The 22656-nt window shown below is 47.1% G+C and overlaps 1 protein-coding gene across 2 annotated transcripts; it reads right to left on the bottom strand.

The window, feature by feature from the left end:
- Positions 1 to 1086: 1086 nt before the first annotated feature.
- LOC136710633 (rho GTPase-activating protein 6-like) lies at positions 1087 to 22299 on the bottom strand. Of its 2 annotated transcripts, none has more exons than XM_066686344.1 (13): positions 21846 to 22299; positions 9307 to 9463; positions 9104 to 9166; positions 7986 to 8200; positions 7593 to 7785; positions 6748 to 6803; positions 6439 to 6589; positions 5431 to 5579; positions 4619 to 4798; positions 4251 to 4348; positions 3384 to 3601; positions 3217 to 3306; positions 1087 to 2105 (listed from the first exon to the last, which is right to left on the bottom strand). In XM_066686344.1, the coding sequence occupies exons 1-13, from the start codon at positions 22161 to 22163 to the stop codon at positions 1627 to 1629; spliced, it is 2367 nt and encodes a 788-aa protein (XP_066542441.1). In that variant the 5' UTR covers positions 22164 to 22299; the 3' UTR covers positions 1087 to 1626. The 2 variants fall into 2 exon arrangements, with proteins under 2 accessions (XP_066542441.1, XP_066542442.1); XM_066686345.1 differs by lacking the exon at positions 21846 to 22299 and adding an exon at positions 16962 to 17015.
- Between the last annotated feature and the right edge of the window lie 357 nt (positions 22300 to 22656).

Here is a 22656-nt window from a genome sequence, read left to right as displayed (position 1 = left end):
TAATTTAATAATTATGTTTTTTAACATGTGTGTTTTCTGTGTGGATACTGAGCTTTTGTATTTCAATTACACACTGTTTCCAGTTCCTCTGGTGTGTGGAACAGTGGAACAGTGTACTCTGTGTGGTGGAGTTCCTCTGGTGTGTGGAACAGTGGAACTGTGTTCTCTGGAGTGATGGAGTTCCTCTGGTGTGTGGAACAGTGGAACAGTGTTCTCTTTGTGGTGGAGTTCCTCTGGTGTGTGGAACAGTGGAACTGTGTTCTCTGGAGTGATGGAGTTCCTCTGGTGTGTGGAACAGTGGAACAGTGTTCTCTTTGTGGTGGAGTTCCTCTGGTGTGTGGAACAGTGTTCTCTTTGTGGTGGAGTTCCTCTGGTGTGTGGAACAGTGGAACTGTGTTCTCTGGAGTGATGGAGATCCTCTGGTGTGTGGAACAGTGGAACTGTGTTCTCTGGAGTGATGGAGTTCCTCTGGTGTGTGGAACAGTGGAACAGTGTTCTCTGGAGTGATGGAGTTCCTCTGGTGTGTGGAACAGTGGAACTGTGTTCTCTGGAGTGATGGAGTTCCTCTGGTGTGTGGAACAGTGGAACTGTGTTCTCTGGAGTGATGGATTTCCTCTGGTGTGTGGAACAGTGGAACAGTGTTCTCTGGAGTGATGGAGTTCCTCTGGTGTGTGGAACAGTGGAACAGTGTTCTCTTTGTGGTGGAGTTCCTCTGGTGTGTGGAACAGTGTTCTCTTTGTGGTGGAGTTCCTCTGGTGTGTGGAACAGTGGAACTGTGTTCTCTGGAGTGATGGAGATCCTCTGGTGTGTGGAACAGTGGAACTGTGTTCTCTGAGTGATGGAGATCCTCTGGTGTGTGGAACAGTGGAACTGTGTTCTCTGAGTGATGGAGATCCTCTGGTGTGTGGAACAGTGGAACTGTGTTCTCTGGAGTGATGGAGATCCTCTGGTGTGTGGAACAGTGGAACTGTGTTCTCTGAGTGATGGAGATCCTCTGGTGTGTGGAACAGTGGAACTGTGTTCTCTGGAGTGATGGAGATCCTCTGGTGTGTGGAACAGTGGAACTGTGTTCTCTGAGTGATGGAGATCCTCTGGTGTGTGGAACAGTGGAACTGTGTTCTCTAGAGTGATGGAGTTCCTCTGGTGTGTGGAACAGTGGAACTGTGTTCTCTAGAGTGATGGAGTTCCTCTGGTGTGTGGAACAGTGGAACTGTGTTCTCTAGAGTGATGGAGTTCCTCTGGTGTGTGGAACAGTGGAACAGTGTTCCCATAACAGACACAGTGTGGTTGTTATCATAAAGTGCATTTATTGAAAATGTAGCGAATAGTTTTTAAGACGTGAACAGAGTCGGGTTTAACAGAGTTATTTGGATAAACAGAGTCGGGTTTAACTGATCTTAGACTGATCTGAACAATAAAAAACAGCAGGAATGAGCAAAATCCTGAGAGCTGCTGAAGTCTCAGTGCAGTCTGGGTGTTTACTTGTACAATGTATAATTGTACACGCAGCCCACTCTTCGGTCTTCCACTGAGGAACCCCTCCTTATCTGGGCGTCCAGCTCAGCCCTGGAACTCTTTATAAGGGTGTGGTGCTGATCAGAGTGGCCACAAGATGGCGCACTGATCTCAGACCAGTGTTTCTGGCAGCGAATCCACACTCTCTGATGATAAAAATTGCCAGATCTGCCATGTCTCTCTCTGCCAGTCCTCTGTGAGGTCTGAGTGGAGGGAGGCAGCCCCCTGGCTGTGAGGAGGGTGACTGCGCGGTGTCTCTGGGGTGTGTGTTTTTTTGAGGCCGGGAAAAAGAGGAAGTGGCCTCACAGACAGAGAAGAGGTAGTGGGCGGTGCCAGTCTTGACTCCTCTGATTGGTTTGTTCCTGCTGAATGTTGTTGCCATGGTGATGTCATACCGTGCCCTGATTGGTTGAGAGGGCTGTCGCTCTCAGGGCTGCTGTGGGCACGTGTCACAGGTGGGTGTGGCTTATTCTCTGTGTCAGCCAGGGAGGTGAGGGTCTTTCGAACAGGTGACTTCACATTCCTGTTGCAATCATGCAGAGCCTCTGAGGAGCCAGAGATAACTGAGTCCGAGAGACTCCCAGTGGAGCCTAAAATACAGGAAAATAACACAACATGTGATGGTTATTCATTCATTCATTCATTAATCTTAAAAATGCTTCATAATCTGTGGAGAATTCACAAAATCACAGAGAGCAGGAAGGAACACACCCTGGACAGAGCATCACTCACCCAGCTACTCACTCACCCAGTCACTCATTCACTCAGTCACACACTCACTCAGTCACACACACACACAATCACCCAGTCACCCACTCACACTATCACCCAGTCACTCATTCACTCACAGTCACCCAGTCACGCATACACTCACAGTCACCCAGTCACTCATTCACTCAGTTACACACTCACCCAGTCACTCATTCACTCAAAGTCACTCACTCACCCAGTCACGCATACACTCACAGTCACCCACTCACACTATCACCCAGTCACTCATTCACTCAGTCACACACTCACTCAGTCACACACACGATCACCTAGTCACCCATACACACACTCACCCAGTCACCCACTCACACTATCACCCAGTCACTCATTCACTCAGTCACCTTATCACACTGTCACCCAGTCACTCATTCACTCACAGTCACACACTCACCCAGTCACTCATTCACTCACAGTCACACACTCACCCAGTCACTCATTCACTCACAGTCACTCACTCACACACTCACCCAGTCATGCATACACTCAGCCACCCACACACACTATCACTCATTCACTCACTCATTCACTCACAGTCACTCACTCACCCAGTCACTCATACACTCACAGTCACCCACTCACTCACCCAGCCACTCACACACTCAGTCACCCACACTCACCCAGTCACACACATGATCACCCAGTCACCTATACACTCATTCACACTCACCCAGTCACTCCTACACTCACAGTCACTCACACACTCACCCAGTCACTCATTCACTCACAGTCACTCACTCACCCAGTCACTCCTGCACTCACAGTCACCCACTCATTCACCCAGTAACTCATACACTTACTCACTCACTCACATACACACTCACACCTGTAAACAGAACACAACACACACCTCAATGATAGAGAGTATCCCATACAAGACCCTGCACCTGTGCCAGTGACTCTACCTGGGTGTGTTTGTGTGTGTGTGGTTACCTGTGTGTGTTTGAAGGTGATGGTAATACCCCGTCTTTAGCGTCGCGTGCCATGTTCCCCACATTCTCCCTCCGTCTCCCACGGCTCCGTCTGAGAGAAGATGGAGATTCAGTGAGTGTGCGTGTGTGTAGTTACCTGTGTGTGTGTGTTGGGTGACTGTTACTCACCTGTGTGAGTGAGTGGCGGAGGTGTAGGGACCCTGATGTTTCCAGCAGAAGGCTCTCTCTCGGGGCTTGGGAGCGTGCTCCCCACAGGCTGCCACTGGAACACTGGAGAGTTGTTCTCGTATGGAGAGATTTCTCCACTCTGAGCTCTGTTTGAGTCACTGGAGGAACGGCGTTCTCCCGAACCCGGCAAGTCCTCTCCGTCCGGCTCCGCTACGTCCCTGATACACACCGTCACACCATTAAAGGAGTGGTCAGTCCTTCTGTTCACTCATTCATCCTCAGGTAATTAAACAGCGGTTATACTGACACCTAGTGGTCAGTGTTATCTTTGGCGTTTGATTTTTATCTTTTGATTTTTACTAAAATGTGTTGTAAGTTTGGTCTCATTTCAGTCCATTAATTATTGTAGTGTCAGCCCATGAAATGGAGATAATATTAGAGCTAATCTTTGTCATATTTTTAAAGGTTTTATTGTTTTATAGATTGTTGTTTTATTAACTTTCTTAACTTTCAAAATAATATCTTAAAAGTTACATTAAAAATGTTAACATTCAGATTATGGAAAGAAGTCGCTGTAGAAACCAAGTCTGAGTCAACTCCCAGAGATTCAGCTCTCTGAATCACTGCCTGACCATTAAGACAATCGACTCCTAGACGCTAGAAGAATCGATTCTTTAGGAGTTTATCCTTTTTCAATAAAAACATTTACTTAGAGCAACAGGGGACAAATTTACTAGTCTATAGTAAATAAACTCTAGTAAACAGAGTCAGTCAACAGAGTCAGGGAAGTGGAATCGACTCCTAAAGAATCTAGTTTCTGTGTGTTGTTGTAAATATCCAGAGGGTGGGTGATTAGTGGGGACTCACTGTGAGAGAGAAGCCCTCCTCCGGAGCAGATAATCCACTACGTCTCCATCCGTCTCCATCAAACTCAGCAAAACATTGTGCTGGAGCTCGGCCGGGATCTACAACAAATATCACATCATCATCTTCATCATCTTCAGAAGCTTAATTAGCCACATTTCACCATGTCCTTGAGAGCTCAGGACCCCCCAGGACCGATGAGGTAAGTGTGTCTAATACAGTGGACAGCACTCCAGCAGCACTGCTGTGTCTGATCCACTCCAAACCAGCACCACCACGTCAGTGTCACTACAGCGCTGAGAATGATCCACCGCTCTGTGGGGGTCCTGAGGGGGTCCTGGAATCAGGTGCAGGGTGCAGAGTGGTCTCACCATGAACAGTGTGTGTTGTGCTGCGATGATATTCTGGACAATGCTGATGACAGCGGCGCTCTCCTCAGCTCGAGCCGAACTCTGGACGCTGAACTCCTTCTCAGAACTCTTCTGTTTGTGGAGAATGTTCGGCCCAAAGATGGTGGCCAAATTCAGAGCAGTCATCTTATTCCCGACGACCTGAGAAGAGAGAGAGAAAACAGGGAGAGGAAGAGTGAGTGAGAGAGAGAGAACAGAGGGAGAGGAAGAGTGAGTGAGAGAGAGAGAACAGAGGGAGAGGAAGAGTTAGTGAGAGAGAGAGAACAGAGGGAGAGGAAGAGTGAGAGAGAGAGAAAAAACGGAGAGGAAGAGTGAGTGAGAGAGAGAAAAACGGAGAGGAAGAGTGAGTGAGAGAGAGAAAACGGAGAGGAAGAGAGTGAGAGAAAAAACGGAGAGGAAGAGTGAGTGAGAGAGAGAGAAAACGGAGAGGAAGAGTGAGTGAGAGAGAGAGAAAACAGAGAGGAAGAGAGTGAGAAAAAACAGAGAGGAAGAGTGAGAGAGAGAAAACGGAGAGGAAGAGTGAGTGAGAGAGAGAGAGAGAGAGAACAGAGGGAGAAGAAGAATGAGAGAGAGAAAACGGAGAGGAAGAGTGAGTGAGAGAGAGAACAGGGAGAGGAAGAGTGAGTGAGAGAGAACAGGGAGAGGAAGAGTGAGTGAGTGAGAGAGAGAGAACAGAGGGAGAGGAAGAGTGAGTGAGAGAGAAAACAGAGTGAGAGAGACAGAGAACGCTAGAGAGAGGTAGAGCAGTGTTGAAAGCTGTGGACATGTCTCACCTGCTCCCCTTGGCTGTCGAGGCTGTCCTCAGCGTGACTGGCCACAGTGGACAGGAAGAGAAGGAGACGCTGCAGTGTGTCACAATTGCAGGCAGGAAGTAAACAAATGAGCAGCCGGAGGACAGAGATCTGCTCTGAGGAACCCAACCCTGAACACACACACACAGATTTAGTTGGTTACAGAGTTATAATGCGTATTAGACACAAAAGAAAAGCAGATGTAGAGACAAAAAGCTTCCAGTTCCTCATTAATTCATTCATTTATAAATGTATTCATTCTGGAAGCAATTCATCCAGGTCAGTGGTGTGGTGAGTCCAAAGCCCTCATGGAATCATAGGTTGGAGGCTCTCCCTGGAGCGGGAGGAGATGGAGAGGCAGAAAGACAGTGTTTGCCCCTGGAGAAACCACATAATTCACTTATTCTTTCATTTCTACCAGAAGTGTTGTGCTCCCTGTCCCTCTGAGACCGGAGCTGTGACTCAGAGTGCTGCGCTGACCTCCTGCCCTCAGCGAAACCACTCCGAGTAAAGTCTACCAGTCCATCCACTACCAGGCTGAGATTATTCCTCCTTTACTTCTTAAAAAAGCACACCAATCACACACTATACACATATATTAATGCAGTTATTCCTCAGTTCACTATGAACCACGCCCCTGAAACGGGAAGCATGTGTGTAAAGCCAAACCCCCACCCCTCACGGTGTAGAGATATACGCAGGAGAAAGGGGTGGAGGTCAGAGCGAGTTTGTCCTACGTGGAAATGAGGTGAGTTTGGAGGGTGTATATAGGGCTGAGGTTCTACTCCCAAAATATTTTCTTCAAAAACCCACAAAACAGCCCTGTGAAGGACTGGCACCCCCTTCAGGGAGTGTTCCTGCCTTGCACCCATTGATTCTGTGAATAAATTAATGGATAAACCCAGAGAAAACCCTCACAGTAACAGTGGAAAGGGGTGTGTGATGGAATAAGGTGAATGTCAGTGATGGGGAGCCGTGGTGAGCACTGACCTGTGCAGTTGATGAAGGCTGTGTAGAGCTCTCGGGTCAGCAGAGGGTCCGGCAGATCTCTGAGGAACTCCTTCAGCAGACCCGCCACGTCATGGACACTGTGTTCAGCTCCGAGAGTCACCTCTACACCCCGATCAAACTCCTCTCTCAACTACACACACACACACACATTAACAGAGGAGAATGACCTGTGGCTCATGGTCAGTTCTGTTGATGGTCAGTAAACAGTCCAGTAAACAGAGAGAGACAAAGTATCAACACATTCAGTCATTAAAGGGTTAAAGTGATGGAGCTGTTTGATCTTCTTACCTGTCTCACTCTTCTCCTGGAGCCTCCGACCCGAAAAATCCCCACTGTCTGCAAACCTGCATCACACACAGGACCCCCATTACTTTGAGGTCACCACCAGCTTCAATCTGTTCAACACTGCATTCTCTTGACTCGACCCGATTGGTCTCTACTGGACCCTGCTGGACTTGTTTGGACTCTACTGGACTCTACTGAACACTACTCTGTATTTGGACCCTGGTTGGTTTTGAACTCCCACAGCTGCCCCGAAATGTATCCGGTGTTGTCTCAAAACCCAGTCTCTAACGGCAACAGCGAGCTTTGGAAACCATAACAATGGCGGCAGTAACGTTAATGGTTGTTTACTTATCGTGAATTGGAGTGTTATTGTTATTGTTTGGGACTGAACACAGCTCCTTCCTTGTAGCAACGTCCAGCTCTTGGTGGATTCTTTTGTCAGCCACAGATCCAAGGAGCGTCTGAAAATACCTCGCCATTATTTTACAAGCTGCGGTTGTGAGTCGGATAAAAACAAATGTGATCTCAAATGTGGAGATTTTTACAGATGGAGAGTTAGTACTGGACGTCTGCATTGTGTGCCATACAGTGACGACTCTCTCTGGATAATCACTGCTCTGAAAAGTTTACATGCCATGGTTTAGTCCCTACTCGTCTAGCTCAGAACCACGAGAGAACAGGGACTAAAAAAGAACCTGGTGCCAGGACCAGGACCAGATTTACCTGATAGAGATGCAGAAAAGCGGAGTATAGTCCAGTAGAGTAAGGACCATGCTGTGGAAAAGCTCCATAATTAACTAATGTCCTAATTAAAGAATTCTCTTATTAATTTTAAATGGTAACTGTACCATATCTCTCCAGGTGTTGGCAGCAGAGGTCCAGCACTCGCGGAACCTGTCTGTAGATGGGATTCAAACTCAGCTTCTTATCCTTCTTCTCTTTCTTATTCAGAGAATCTGCAGGCAGAGAGAGCTGCAGCGCCTCCAGCAGGCGAGACTGACCATCGTCCAGGTCAGTGATACAGTCCACAGACATGCCGCCCTAAGGGTGAACAGGACATCTGAATACTCCCGAACACAATCCAGGAATTTAGTTCCTACAATTACCCAGCTGCCACTGTGTGTGTGTGTGTGTATATGTTGACCTGCTAGTGAGCAATGAGGACTGTGCAGTGATGGTGTAACTGGATATGGTTACTGCTGGGATTATGTTCAGATTAAGAATAATAACTGAGCACTGACCCGCCTCCGAGTGTGAGACACCCCCTCTGGGGTCCCTGGGGTGGTAGAAGGGGAGTTGAGGGAAGAGTTACTGCTGTAAAACAGCCTCTGATTGGCTCTTGGCTCCAGGAGGAGAAGCGAGGTCAGATTCGCTGAAGAATCCTGACGTAATTTTAGCCAACGATCGTTAAATATCACCTGCTGCAGGGGAACAGAAAACGCCTGAGGTACAGACTCTGAGAGAGAGAGAGAGTAAAAGAGAGAGAGAGAGAGTTTACTAAACACAGTGGAATCTTATATTGAAACAGTGAACATTTTTCAGCTGAACATTTCACAATCTTCAGATGAGTGCCTCCTGAGGCTTGAACTCAGGAAAGGAAGCATTTGATTGGTCGATATAACCCACCAATGTAATGGATGCGATAACCTCGAGTGGAGGAAGGAAAGATGACAGAATATCAGTCTCTGAAACGTCCTAAACCTTATCTGCTGGTAGACAGCTGAGAGTCAAGGCTGAATCCACTGAAGGCAGTGGAGATGTATTCATCGATGCCCACATTTCCCATAATCCTGTGTGTCAGTGAGGTCCAGCTCCTCTGACAACTTTTTAGTCTCTGAGCTCTTTCTGGAGCTTCTTTATCTCAGCTCACACATGGATGCCATCACAGTTCATGCCGAAGAACCCACAGTTCTTTGGTTGCAGGTGGGAAAGGAACTCCCGAGAATAGGTGGGACTGACTGTGCTTCTCCGTCTCTGGGAGCAGAGGCTCCACGGGGAGAGAGCTGTGTCTCCTGCAGCTTTGTCTCGCAGAGCCAAGGGACCATGGAGGGAGAGCCACATCTCCCATAGCTTTGTTTCTGGAAGCAGAGGAGCCAGGGAGAGAGATATGTCTCCTGCTCACGGTCAGTCTCGGTGTTCTAATGAGTTGTGCTATTGATGATCTAATAAAGTAGCTAGGGTTTGTACAGGAAGTAGCTAAATTTGGTGCTAGACGTTTTTTTATCCTAATAACTCACTAGAGGGTCTGAAAAGTCACAAAGTCTAGCGGCCACACTGAGCAGCGGTTTGGACCCAGACATGACGTTTCACAAGGTTTATACGTTACAATAAAACCTCACATTTCCAAAAAAATAAACACCTTTCTTGTCTCTTCCCAGATACTCCAGCTTCCTCCTCAGCATCCTCTTCTTCCTCTGAGTGTCTGGAACAGAAACGACACCAGAGTTCAGCTCCTCCCACAACTCCTCCCACACCACTCCCACAGCCGCTCCACAGAGTCTCTGGTATTTCCTTTATTATTATTATTATTATTATTATTATTATTATTAATGTTAATAACACCTTTAGGGATGGAGACATGGCCAAGGCTGTGGTCCTGCAGCAGACGGAGAAAGGCCACCTCCTGCAGACGGACCCTCTCCAACTCCGACAAACTCTGCAGAGGAACGGGCTTCAACCGAAAACATTGACCACACACACTCCTCCACGAATAGTCACCCTAACACACACACACACACACACACACACACACAGAGAGAGAGAGAGAATGAATCCACGCATCATTAAAGCCCACAGCAAACACAGAAGCAGATGTGTAAAATGTCACCAGATTTCTTTCAGATGAAGGTAGTTACAGCTGCTTAAAAAGTCACTAAATGATGTAATGTGCTAATTGACCTATCTATGATGTCATCACCTTTTATTTGCATGCTGCTTAGTGAAAACCTTTTACCAGTTTTAAACTTTAACAGTTGAAGGTCTGGAGGAATACATCACTCTTAAAACTAACGGTGCTACAGGGGGTGCCACAGAAGAACTACTTCTGGTTCCATAAAGAAGAGAGAGACTTTTTGACTATTTTACACCTCCTTTTATTTAAATCTTTTTTAAACTTTCTTTCAAAAAGAATAACACCCTCCTCCTCCCCCCAACACACATTCATATAAGAAAGAGAGTGAGAGAGAGAGAAAGAGAGAGGGAGAGATAACAGAGAGAGAGAGAGAGAGAGAGAGAGAGAGAGAGAGATAAGTCAGTGTTACCCACCTATGGAGCAGGTATAGAGCAACATTCTTATCTCAGTTTGTGCTTTTCAGCGTTTGAAATGTCTTTGTTGACTAAGAACCTCCAGATTGCATTTCTCTGCCATAAGTAGAGAGAGAGAACGCCTAGCATACTGGACCGAGACACTTCGTTTTTTTACCCATTTACAGGCACTGGGGCTTGGTAAACACATTAGACTGGTTTACAGTGCAGCACATTGGGAGGATAATCTCTTTATCAGTTGTTAGTTCATCAGCCTCATGATTGGACACCACCTCTGAAAAATGAGGTAGTAGTATATTAGCATTAATAAATATTTACAAACTGGATTCCAAGAAAGTTGGGACACTAAACAAATTGTGAATAAAAACTGAATGCAATGATGTGGAGACGGCAAATGTCAATATTTTATTCGTAATAGAACAAGATCAAAAGTTTAATCTGAGTAAATGTAACATTTTAAAGGAAAAATATGTTGATTCAAAATTTCACAGTGTCAAAAAATCCCAAAAAAGTTGGGACAAGTAGCAATAAGTGGCTGGAAAAAGGAAATTGAGCATATAACAAAAGCTGGAAGACCAATTAACACTAATTAGGTCAATTGATAAAATGATTGGGTATAAAAAGAGCTTCTCAGAGTGTCAGTGTCTCTCTGAAGCCAAGATGGTAAGAGGATCACCAATTCCACCATTGTTGGGCAGAAAGATAGTGCAGCAATACCAGAATGGAGTTACCCAGCGTAAAATAGCAAAGACTTTTAAGTTATCATCATCAACGGTGCATAACATCATCAAAAGATTCAGAGAATCTGGAACAATTGCTGTGTGTGAGGGTCAAGGCCGTAAAACTCTACTGGATGCTCGTGATTTCCGGGCCCTTAAACGTCACTGCACCTCAAACAGGAATGCCACTGTCAAGGAAATAACAGAATGGGCTCAGGAATACTTCCAGAAAGCATTGTCAGTGAACACAATCCACCGTGCCGTCCGCCGTCGCCAGCTGAAACTCTACAGTGCAAAGATGAAGCCATTTCTAAGCAAGCTCCACAAGCTCAGACTTGCACTGGGCCAGGGGTCTTTTAAAATGAAGTGTGGCAAAATGGAAGACTGTTCTGTGGTCAGATGAGTCACGATTTGAAGTTCTTTATGGAACACTGGGACGCCATGTCATCCGGACCAGAGAGGACAAGGATAACCCAAGTTGTTTTCAACGCTCCATTCAGAAGCCTGCATCACTGATGGTATGGGGTTGCATGAGTGCTTGTGGCATGGGCAGCTTGCTTGTCTGGAAAGGCACCATTAATGCAGAGAACTATGTTCAGGTTCTAGAACAACATATGCTCCCATCTAGACGTCATTTCTTTCAGGGAAGACCCTGCATTTTTCAACAAGATAATGCCAGACCACATTCTGCAGCAATCATGGCTACATCATGGCTACGTAGGAGAAGGACCCGGGGACTGAAATGGCAGCCTGCAGTCCAGATCTGTCACCTATAGAGAACATTTGGCGCATCATAAAGAGGAAGGTGCGACAAAGAAGGCCCAAGACGATTGAACAGTTAGAGGCCTGTATTAGACATGAATGGGAGAGCATTCCTATTTCTAAACTTGAGAAACTGGTCTCCTCTGTCCCCAGACGTCTGTTGAGTGTTGTAAGAAGAAGGGGGGATGCCACGCAGTGGTAAAAAATGGCCTTGTCCCAACTTTTTTGGGATTTGTTGACGCCATGAAATTTTGAAACAACATATGTTTCCCTTAAAATGATACATTCTCTCGGTTTAAACTTTTGATCTGTGATTTGTGTTCTTTTCTGAATAAAATATTAGATGTTGGCATCTCCACATCATTGCATTCAGTTTTTATTCACAATTTGTTTAGTGTTCCAACTTTTTTTGGAATACGGTTTGTAGATAAAGCCACTGGGTCAAAATAAAAGGAGGTGTTTCCAGTGGGCAGAGAGTGGTGTAGTGGATTAAACCAGCTGCTTTTATAAAAACAAAAATCAAAAACTTTCACTTATGTTTAAAACATTTTGCACGTGAGTGAGTGTGCTCCGACGTGGGACAAGCTACAGCAGCTCCGTCTGGCTCAGAGCCACAGCCATCAGCCACTCCCAAACACCGCGGAATGTATCAGGGTTTAATTTTTATTTCATACCTAACACAACATCTGATTTTACTCTGAAATAAAACACCAGAGACAGTGTGGAGGGCTGAGATTCTGCAGTTCCACACTGAGAAGTGGTAAAGAACGCTGTGCTATCTGCTCCAAGCACCAGAACACCACAAACACTAACAGCTGAGGCGAGTCCGGACGGAACCCACACATCTCCAGCTCCATACAGATGATGAATGATGACTTTATAAAGGCTTTGCCCCCTCGTCTGTCCAATCACTGCGCCGGACCTGAGGTTATGTGAGAGCGTATATGCAGCAAAACAGACACAATGAGTGCAGAGAAATAAGAGCACTAAGTTCAAAACTGAGAAATTGAAGAAAGAGAACTGAACAAAAACAGCTAAAAACCAGAGCTTCTGCTCCTCGCTCCTCACTGCTGTGCACTCAGGGTCGGGGTGAACAGCGAGCGGCTCATTATCATTTAAAGGAACAGGCGCTGAAAGCGGGCGTTCTGAACAGGGCTGTTTACACAGGGGGAGAACGCTGCTGTGGGGCCTGTGGGGTTTCATTAAGAACCAGAACTGTGCCCCACTGTGGAGAGCGTGTATATGTCCATTTAAAGTCCACTGCGAGGGCTACTGCAGGTCATTCTTCAGAGTTATTCTCCACATGTTTCTAACAATAGTCGTCTGTGATGATGTAAGGAGAAAGTGACTTCAGGCTGGACTTCCTGCCATTCAAATACGGAGAGTTTACCATGAGGCCAGAGCTCACAACGTCACAGATACACAGCAGACATGTGTCTAAAGGGAACGGGTTGAGTTTTAGTCTTAAAACCTTGTTAATCCTCACTCTGAGGACCACTCTCGGCTCAGTCAGTGGAGGGTCCTTTCCTTATTCGGCTCCTAGACAGAGGGCACTCTTCAGTCCTCATTAAAGAGGGGGTGTTTGAGCTGAGGGTGCTGCTCATTCTGTGAACTTTTATCCTCATCCTTTTTGACTAAATTTAAACGTGTCGTATTAAAGGCATAGTTCACAATTTGAGTAATAAAAAAAGCACTTTTTATAAAATTCTGAGGATGTTTCCTCTCCATGTGCTGCTCTCCAGGCGGTTTGCACTGGAAACTGGTCTAATGTGTTTACGAAGCCCCAGTGTCTGTAAATGGGTAAAAAAACAGAGTCTCGGTTCAGGATGCTAGGTTTTCTCTCTCTCTCTGCTCGTAGCAAAGAAACACCATCTGGAGGTTTTTAGACAATGGAGAGGCTCCAAACGTTGAAAAGCACAAACTGAGATGAGATTTTGCTCTATTCCTGCTCCATAGGTGGGTAATAATGACATTTTTTCTGTTACAGTTACATTACTTAAGGTGGAACTGACTCTAAATTCAGGAAAGCGCTAACTGCATGAAAGTAAACGCAGAGGGAAAGTGCTACAAAATTAAAAAGCTCGAGTTACACATGAGTTTCTGTGGGAATTCAAACAGTGAATAAAAGCTTACAGACAAGGTACACTTCAGACACCAACAAGATACAATCACTTCTTACTCAGACACACCGCTCCACATTAAAAATCGCAGAGCTTAGAACTATGATTTCCCACAATCGCAGATGTTGTCACAGTCGTCACAGAGAAGATTTACAGAGATCTGGTTCTGAGCCGAGGGCAACAGCAGCAGGAAAAACTCATAGAGGAACCAAGACTCATACGGAACCCATCCTCACCGGAGAAAAGCGCACAGCAGTAAACAGAACTGATCGAGATAAAGTTATAGTGCTGTGTAGGTAAAGTATTAGTGATGGAGATGTGAGAGGGAACAGGAGGTGGTCTGTGATTCTGAGGGAGAGTTAAAACTCCTGTGTGGCCCTGGTCCATCGTGACTGAGTCTGGAAAAAACCATAAACGTGACAAGCTGCTGCTGTAAGATCTTAAAATATCCTCCTTCTCCTTCTCCGCCAGGGACACGGTTTCAACAAAGAAACAGGAAGTGTGTGTTTCTAGGCGTGAGCTACACACTTCCACCTCCAGCAGCTTCAGACCTCACCACAGCTCCACGCCATGGTATGGTCTGGGTGGGGGATCCTTCTCAGCGCTGCAGTGACACTGACGTGGTGGTGGTGTGTTAGTGTGGTTTGTGCTGGTATGAATGGATTAGACACAGCAGTGCTGCTGGAGTTTTTAAACCCTGTGTCCACTCACTGTCCACTCTGTGAGACACTCCTCCCTCGTTGGTCCACCTTGTAGATGTAAAGTCAGAGACAGTGGCTCATCTGTCATTGTACAGTGTGTGTTGGTCGTTCTCACGTCAGTGTTACTGCAGCACTGAGAATGATCCACCAGTCCTGAGCACTGGAGAAGATGTGGAAAGGGGGTAACAAAGTATGCAGAGCAACAGATGGACTACAGAATGACTGAAGTGGACAGTGGAGCTGAGAGAGGGGACAGTGAGTGGAGAGTGGAGCTGAGAGAGTGGACAGTGAGGGGACAGTGGAGCTGAGAGAGGGGACAGTGAGTGGACAGTGGAGCTGAGAGAGAGGACAGTGAGGGGACAGTGGGGCTGAGAGAGTGAACAGTGAGGGGACAGTGGAGATGAGAGAGTGGACAGTGAGGGGACAGTGGAGCTGAGAGAGTGGACAGTGGGGCTGAGAGAGAGGACAGTGAGGGGACAGTGGAGCTGAGAGAGGGGACAGTAAGTGGACAGTGGGGCTGAGAGAGCGGACAGTGAGGGAACAGTGGAGATGAGAGAGTGGACAGTGAGGGGACAGTGGAGATGAGAGAGTGGACAGTGAGGGGACAGTGGAGATGAGAGAGTGGACAGTGAGGGGACAGTGGAGCTGAGAGAGGGGACAGTGTAGATGAGAGAGTGGACAGTGAGTGGACAGTGGGGCTGAGAGAGCGGACAGTGAGGGAACAGTGGAGATGAGAGAGCGGACAGTGAGGGAACAGTGGAGATGAGAGAGTGGACAGTGAGGGGACAGTGGAGATGAGAGAGTGGACAGTGAGGGGACAGTGGAGATGAGAGAGTGGACAGTGAGGGGACAGTGGAGCTGAGAGAGGGGACAGTGTAGATGAGAGAGTGGACAGTGAGGGGACAGTGGAGCTGAGAGAGGGGACAGTGGAGATGAGAGAGTGGACAGTGGGGCTGAGAGAGTGGATAGTGAGGGGACGGTGGAGTTGAGAGAGTGGACAGTGAGGGGACAGTGGAGATGAGAGAGTGGACAGTGGGGCTGAGAGAGTGGATAGTGAGGGGACGGTGGAGTTGAGAGAGTGGACAGTGAGGGGACATGGGAGATGAGAGAGTGGACGGTGGAGTTGAGAGAGTGGACAGTGAGGGGACAGTGGAGCTGAGAGAGGGGACAGTGGAGATGAGAGAGTGGACAGTGGGGCTGAGAGAGTGGATAGTGAGGGGACGGTGGAGTTGAGAGAGTGGACAGTGAGGGGACAGTGGAGATGAGAGAGTGGACAGTGGGGCTGAGAGAGTGGATAGTGAGGGGACGGTGGAGTTGAGAGAGTGGACAGTGAGGGGACATGGGAGATGAGAGAGTGGACGGTGGAGCTGAGAGAGGGGACAGTAAGTGGACAGTGGAGCTGAGAGAGCGGACAGTGAGGGAACAGTGGAGATGAGAGAGTGGACAGTGAGGGGACAGTGGAGATGAGAGAGTGGACAGTGAGGGGACAGTGGAGATGAGAGAGTGGACAGTGAGGGGACAGTGGAGCTGAGAGAGGGGACAGTGTAGATGAGAGAGTGGACAGTGAGTGGACAGTGGGGCTGAGAGAGTGGACAGTGAGGGGACAGTGGAGCTGAGAGAGGGGACAGTGGAGATGAGAGAGTGGACAGTGGGGCTGAGAGAGTGGACAGTGAATGGACAGTGGGGATGAGAGAGTGGACAGTGAGGGGACAGTGGAGCTGAGAGAGGGGACAGTGGAGATGAGAGAGTGGACAGTGAGGGGACAGTGGGGCTGAGATAGTGGACAGTGAGGGGACAGTGGAGCTGAGAGAGTGGACAGTGGGGCTGAGAGAGTGGACAGTGAATGGACAGTGGAGATGAGAGAGTGGACAGTGGGGATGAGAGAATGGACAGTGGGGCTGAGAGAGTGGACAGTGAATGGACAGTGGGGATGAGAGAATGGACAGTGAGGGGACAGTGGAGCTGAGAGAGGGGACAGTAAGTTGACAGTGGGGCTGAGAGAGTGGACAGTGGGGCTGAGAGAGGGGACAGTAAGTGGACAGTGGGGCTAAGAGAGTGGACAGTGAGGGGACAGTGGAGATGAGAGAGTGGACAGTGGGGCTGAGTGAGGGGACAGTGGAGATGAGAGAATGGACAGTGAGGGGACAGTGGAGATGAGAGAGGGGAAAGAGAGAGAAGAGACAAGTTTACCACTGCATATGAAGATATTATTTGCTCTTGAGGTCCCCCTAGTGCTTTTGAGCCTCTTTTCTGATACAGAACACTACACCTCCGCCTCCCGTTCACACGCTAAAGAAACACCGGGGGAACATCTGGCCTGGATCAGCAGCATAAACAGTATTCTCAGTGTCTGTCTTTAAAATTATTTTAAAGATTGCAAACATTTGACAAGTTTTAAACAGAAATAATGCACAATGAAATGATCAAATGAAATAATGAAAGTATAATTATATCAGATTGAAATGTGAAAAGTGCTCAGGTAAAGACGCCAGTTTAGTCCGGGGCAGTGTCAGACTGAGGACTGTTGTAGTTTATAAAGTTAAAGTCTGATAGAAGGAGATCAAAAAGCATTAATACAAACTTCTGAGCTCTAAAACATCTACAATATAAACAGATAAATATATAATTATGTAAACAAAGTGCTGACTTACTAACTGTGCTGTTTCTCCCATCCTGCATTCCTCTTCAGTTCATCAGAAAGCGAGTGTGTGTGTGTGTGTGTGTGTGTGTGTGTGTGTGTGGCTGAAGAAAGGAACACTCAGAACCAGTCTGTACTCGTAGAGTCTGCGCATTTACTCTGTACTTTACGGTAAACTCACTCTCAGACTCTGTGTGCACCTCTACTACATTTACAAGAGTTACATTGAGTTAAAGGGCCCATACCCTACATTTTTAATCTATTTTCATAGGAAATGCACTAGAGTTCCTCTGGTGTGTGAAACAGTGGAACTGTGTTCTCTGTAGTGATTGAGTTCCTCTAGTGTGTGGAACTGTTTTCTCTGGAATGATGGAGTTCCTTTGGGATGAGTTGGAGTGGTGAGTGTGATCTAAAACTAATCCCCAACACCACCCCCTGACCCTCACTGATGATTATGAGGCTGAACTCCATCAGATCCTCACAGATATGTTCCTATATTCAGTGTAAATCCCTAACAGAGGAGCAGAGTCTGTTCGGCGCTGGACCTTCAGGTTAGTGTCTCAGGTGGACACAAATGTCCCAACCTGTCCTTCTGCCCATTGTGACATCACAAACCCAACAGCTGGGAGATGTCCTGTTTGTCTTTCAGCTTTGGGTGGCCTTCTGTGTCTGAAAGGATGTGGAACTCTACTTTAAAATTGTAGAAAAACATTTTGTCAACCGCCTAGCAATAAACCTGGACACCATGGCAACCACTAAGCAAAGTACCATGGCAACCACTAAGCAAAGTACCATAGCAACCACCTAACAACACCCTAGCAACCACTTAGATACCATATACCATACCATAGCAACTGCCAAGCAGCCACACAGGATGCTATAGCAATCTAAGTAAATTTTTTAAAATGTATATAGTACCATAGCAACCACCTAACAAAACCCTGGCAAACACTTTGGATATCATAGGAATCACCTAACAACCACCTGCCCACCACCTAGGATACCATAGAAACCACATAAATTCCAAACTTCTCAGGTGAGCTCACTCCTCAGGTGCTCTCAGATGTTTTTAAGGTGTGCTCAGGTGCTCTCATGTGTTTGTCATGTGGGATCAGGTGTTGTAAAGCTGATACTGATCCACCTGTTGAATCAGGGCATTTGGAGCAACTGTGTCTCATAAAATAAAACTGAAAACAGGTTTAAACATGTCTGTGATTCGGAGAAATTACGGGAATCTTCAGGAAATCAGTGAATCACTAATGAATCAGGTTCTGATATCCTTCGTCACTTACCTGTGTGACAGGGGCAGATCCAGGGTTGAGCAGGTCTCACTCACACATGAGTCAACCCTGAAGATACACTGTGTCCAAATATGTGAGTACACCTGTATCTACAACACCTCACCTGGGCATTAATCAGGACTGTGTTCTTCTCCTCACTGCAGTAACAGCTTCTATTCCTAAGGGATATGCCCTAGTGCTACCCCTTACCCCTCTCTCTCCCCTAGGGCTGGGGTCTTAATTCGTGTTGGGATAGAGTGGGATTGAAGTGTGAAGTATTTTCTCTTTTAAACTCTATGATCACCAGTGTATTATTCATTAATTCATTGTCTGTAACCGCTTATCCAATTACCCGGAATCATGCGGCACATGGCAGAAACATACCCTGGAGGGGGCGGAAGTCCTTCACAGGGCAGCACACACTCACACATTCACTCACACACTCACACCTATGACACTTTTTGAGTAGCCGATCCACCTACCAACGTGTGTTTTTGGACCATGGGAGGAAACCAGTGCAACCGAAGGAAACCCACACAGACACAGGGAGAACACACCAAACTCCTCACAGACAGTCACCTGGAGGAAACCCACGCAGACACAGGGAGAACACACCACACTCCTCACAGACAGTCACCTGGAGGAAACCCACGCAGACACAGGGAGAACACACCACACTCCTCACAGACAGTCCCCCGAAGGAAGCCCACACAGACACGGGGAGAACACACCACACTCCTCACAGACTGTCACCCGGAGGAAACCCACACAGACACGGGGAGAACACTCCTCACAGACAGTCACCAGAAGCGGGACTTGAACCCCCATCCCTAGATCCCCGGAGCTGTGTGAGAGAGACCACTACCTGTTGCACCACTCACCATTCCACTTTAAAAGATTGTGAGCTTTGGAACAATTGTAGCCTTCTCCTTTAAATGGTGAAACAATTACATTCTCGTGCCTGTGGCTACTGCAGCATTTAAGGTGGAACTGGAGGCTTGAACAGAAATCTGCAGAATAAGAATCTGAATTGAGCTCCCAATCACAGAAGAGTGAGAAAAGGGGATAACATACGATTGTGGAACTCTTCTGAAGGTGAATAAGGCCCTAAATGTAACTAAGGTCCAGGAGCTCCTCTGATATCACTGCAGACTGGAGCAGAGCTTTGCTCTCCAATGCTCTTGGCATTGAATTCAGTCACCCGAGGTCTCAGGTGCAGCTGCTCCAAAGTGTCCTGTGTGTCAGGGTGAAAGGGCTGCTGTGTCAGTGGTAAACAGAGAAGTGCTGAGGCTGTGGTTTCACTGATGAATCTAATGTGTTTCAGCAAAAATCACCACCATCTCCTTCATCTCCTCCATCTCCACCCGGACTCCACGCTCTGAGGAGAACCCTCACCACTTCAGCACTGATCCCAGGTCTAGATACGATCTCAGAGAAACTCTAATCCGCTCTCTCTACTTTCTTCTCTTCTCCTCTCTCTCTCTCTCTCTCTCTCTCTCTTTCTCTCTCTCTCTCTCTCTCTCTGTGTCTCTCTCCATTTTCATTCTCTCTCTGTGTCTCTCTCCATTTTCATTCTCTCTCTCTCTCCCTCTCCATGTATCTCTCTCTATATATTTTTCTGTATTCACTCTCTCTGTTTGTATTCTATTTCTCTCTCCTTGTCTCTCTTTATTACTTTCCCCTTCCTGTCCATCTACCTCTCTCTCTCATTTTCTCTGTCTCTCTCTCTCTCTCTCTCTCTCTCTCTCTCTCTCTCTCTCTCTCCGGGGATGAGAGCTCTGGGGGATTTGTGTTTTCTGGCTCATCAGGAAGGAGTTATTTTCGTCTCCTGCTGCTCTTCTGTGTCTCCTCCAATGTTGAAAGATCAAAGCAAACTCAGGCTCCCCAGATCTCCCATGAGCCCCGGCGCGACGCTAGAGGAGTTCTCCACAGATCTCCATTAGGGAAATGAGACACGTCCTCCAGGAGTGCCACCGTCCACTGAGCCTCACAATCTCAGCACGGGCTCTTTCGGTCTCAAGGGAGACGTCCACCTCAGACGCAGTTATATCATAATGTGTGTTAAAACTGACTAGAATAAAGCCCCCCACCCCCTCACCCAGAAAACACCTCCCACCCCCTGACTTCGACAGGACCCTGTTCAATGCCAACACTCATATTACACCCACTCCACCCCCCACCGCCGCCCCTCCAATTGCTGCGGTCACAGATGTACTTCATAAAGACTAATGTCTCCTTTGTTGTTCATGAAGAGGCATTTGCAGAGGCTAAAGCTGCTGGTTATTCTAACTGCCTTTGCACAACTCTATCATACACATGTATTTCTCTTCGGTCTGGAGGGGGGTACTTCCCCGACCCATGTTCTTGCTTGATTCTAACCGACCAGAACAATATCAGCGTCCAGTGATGCAACCTCCATTTTAGAGACTATTCAAGAGCATCACACTGAGGCTGCAGCTGCCAGCTAAGAGCAAAGGAAAATCAGAAATCTCCTTTATGTCTCTGTAGTTTCTCCTAAAAATCTGTGAGATCAGATCGAAAGACAAGAGACTTCAGTAAAGTCACAAACTCAGATTTACCAGATGAACTAAGCCCTACTCTCATTTATTGCTCCTTTATGCCTCTTGTGTCTCACAAATATTCTGAGAATCACAATTATGTCTCCTCAGCCATTATAGATCAACCCATGAGAAATACATGTTCCTCTGGGTGTCTTGGGTCCTGGGTCGGATTCGCTTCTCAGGTCATGGTCTGAGAGGAATGTGGGGTGTTCTTCCCAATGATTCTGGGTTGGATCTGGATCTGATTGAAGTATTTACAGAAAATGAATGAATGAAAACCCTTTTATTGGAGGATGTTTTCAGAACACTCTACACTCCAGATCCTGATCTCAAAATGACACTCCACCTATCAGTGTGTGTGTGTTTGGACTGAGGAGATCAGAGCCCCCAGAGGAAACCCAAACAGACACAGAGAGAACACACCACACTCCTCACAGACAGTGACCTGAAGAGAGGAGCCCACCCAGGACCCGAGCCACCGCAGTGCCCCCATAAGCTGTTACTCAGATAAAACACTGAGCTTCTTAACTCCTTCAGTCCTGAGGGACTGGGTTGTGGTCAGTGGAGTGTCTAAGAATGTCTCAGAGCGTCTCAGAGTGTCTCATAACTTCTCAGAGTGTCTCAGAGCATCTTAGAGCATCCAAAACAGGAGCTGGAGTTCTGTCCACTCTGTTCTTCCCTTTCTGGACCACCACTGTCACATCACACACAGGAGACAGAGACGGGAAGAGCACGGAGCCGACACTCCACTCAGTGAATAAATAACAAACCCGTGAGTATTTCACTGACCCACATCACACAGAAGACTAGAGACTGGACACGTCAGTGTCCACACAAAGCTACTGTTAGGAATTCCACTCCATATTTTGAGAATTCTGTGAAGAGGACGTGAATTAGAGGAGACACATTACACCATAATCACTGATATGATCTGTTTACCTCACATCAGAGTTATCTGCATCTCATCTCAGAGAAACAGCCGAGAAGACCTTAGGAAACACACCATCCAAGCCCTTTTCTTTAAGAATTCCACAGTAGAATTCCATAAAATCTTACCTCATATTTCCAGAGGCTGTAGGAGACCGTGTCTATTGCGTCTCCCTGCGGAACACTCTTCTGGAGCCACTTTTTCGGCCAGAAGTTGGTGCTTCTGCTGCTTTTTGAATCATAATCTGATTCAAGTTCACAGGTCTGAATTCCAGGACTCGGAAATCCAGAACTCAGAATTCCAGATGACCTTCTGTCTTCTGGTTCCGTGCTATAATTCCTGATCAGAGCCGGGTCCAGACTACGGGTCTGTCTCAGCTTTCTCTTGGAGTGAGACTTGGTGGATGAGCAGGAGAAGACGGTGTTCAGGATTCCAGGACTGGACATTTTTACATTTAAATTAATTTGTTTTCCATAAAGATCTGGACATCCACAGCTGAGATGGATGAGCCTATCCTCTGCCTCTGCCCTGGCTCCTGCCCCAGCCCTAGGTAATCTCAGAAAAAAACTGGAATAAATTCCATTAAAAAATCCCAGTAAAACAAGCTTCTCTGTCAGATCAGTCCATCTCTCTCTCTTTCTCTCTCACTCTGTCTCTCTCTCTCTCTCTCACTGTTCTTTTGCCCTCTCTTACTCTGCCATCTCTCTCCTGCTCTCTCTCTCTCTCTCAATCACTCACTCACTCAGTTCTCTCTCTCTCTCTCTCTCTCTCTCTCTCTCTGAAGAACCTCCTCTGGGAGAGAACAGGAAAGAGAGAAAAAGATAAACTGAAACTCCACCTTTCTCCTTCATTAAGTCCCTGAGGCAGATTGTGAACTTAGATCTCAGAACTGAGATCGGACTCAGGTCTCCAGTCCGACTTTGACTTCCAGTGTTGGAC

Source organism: Hoplias malabaricus, chromosome 12 (genome assembly GCF_029633855.1).
Source record: "Hoplias malabaricus isolate fHopMal1 chromosome 12, fHopMal1.hap1, whole genome shotgun sequence".
Taxonomy (NCBI): Eukaryota; Metazoa; Chordata; class Actinopteri; order Characiformes; family Erythrinidae; genus Hoplias; species Hoplias malabaricus.
The sequence above is the reverse complement of the archived record's forward strand: the minus strand, read 5'-3'. Positions and strand labels throughout refer to the sequence as shown.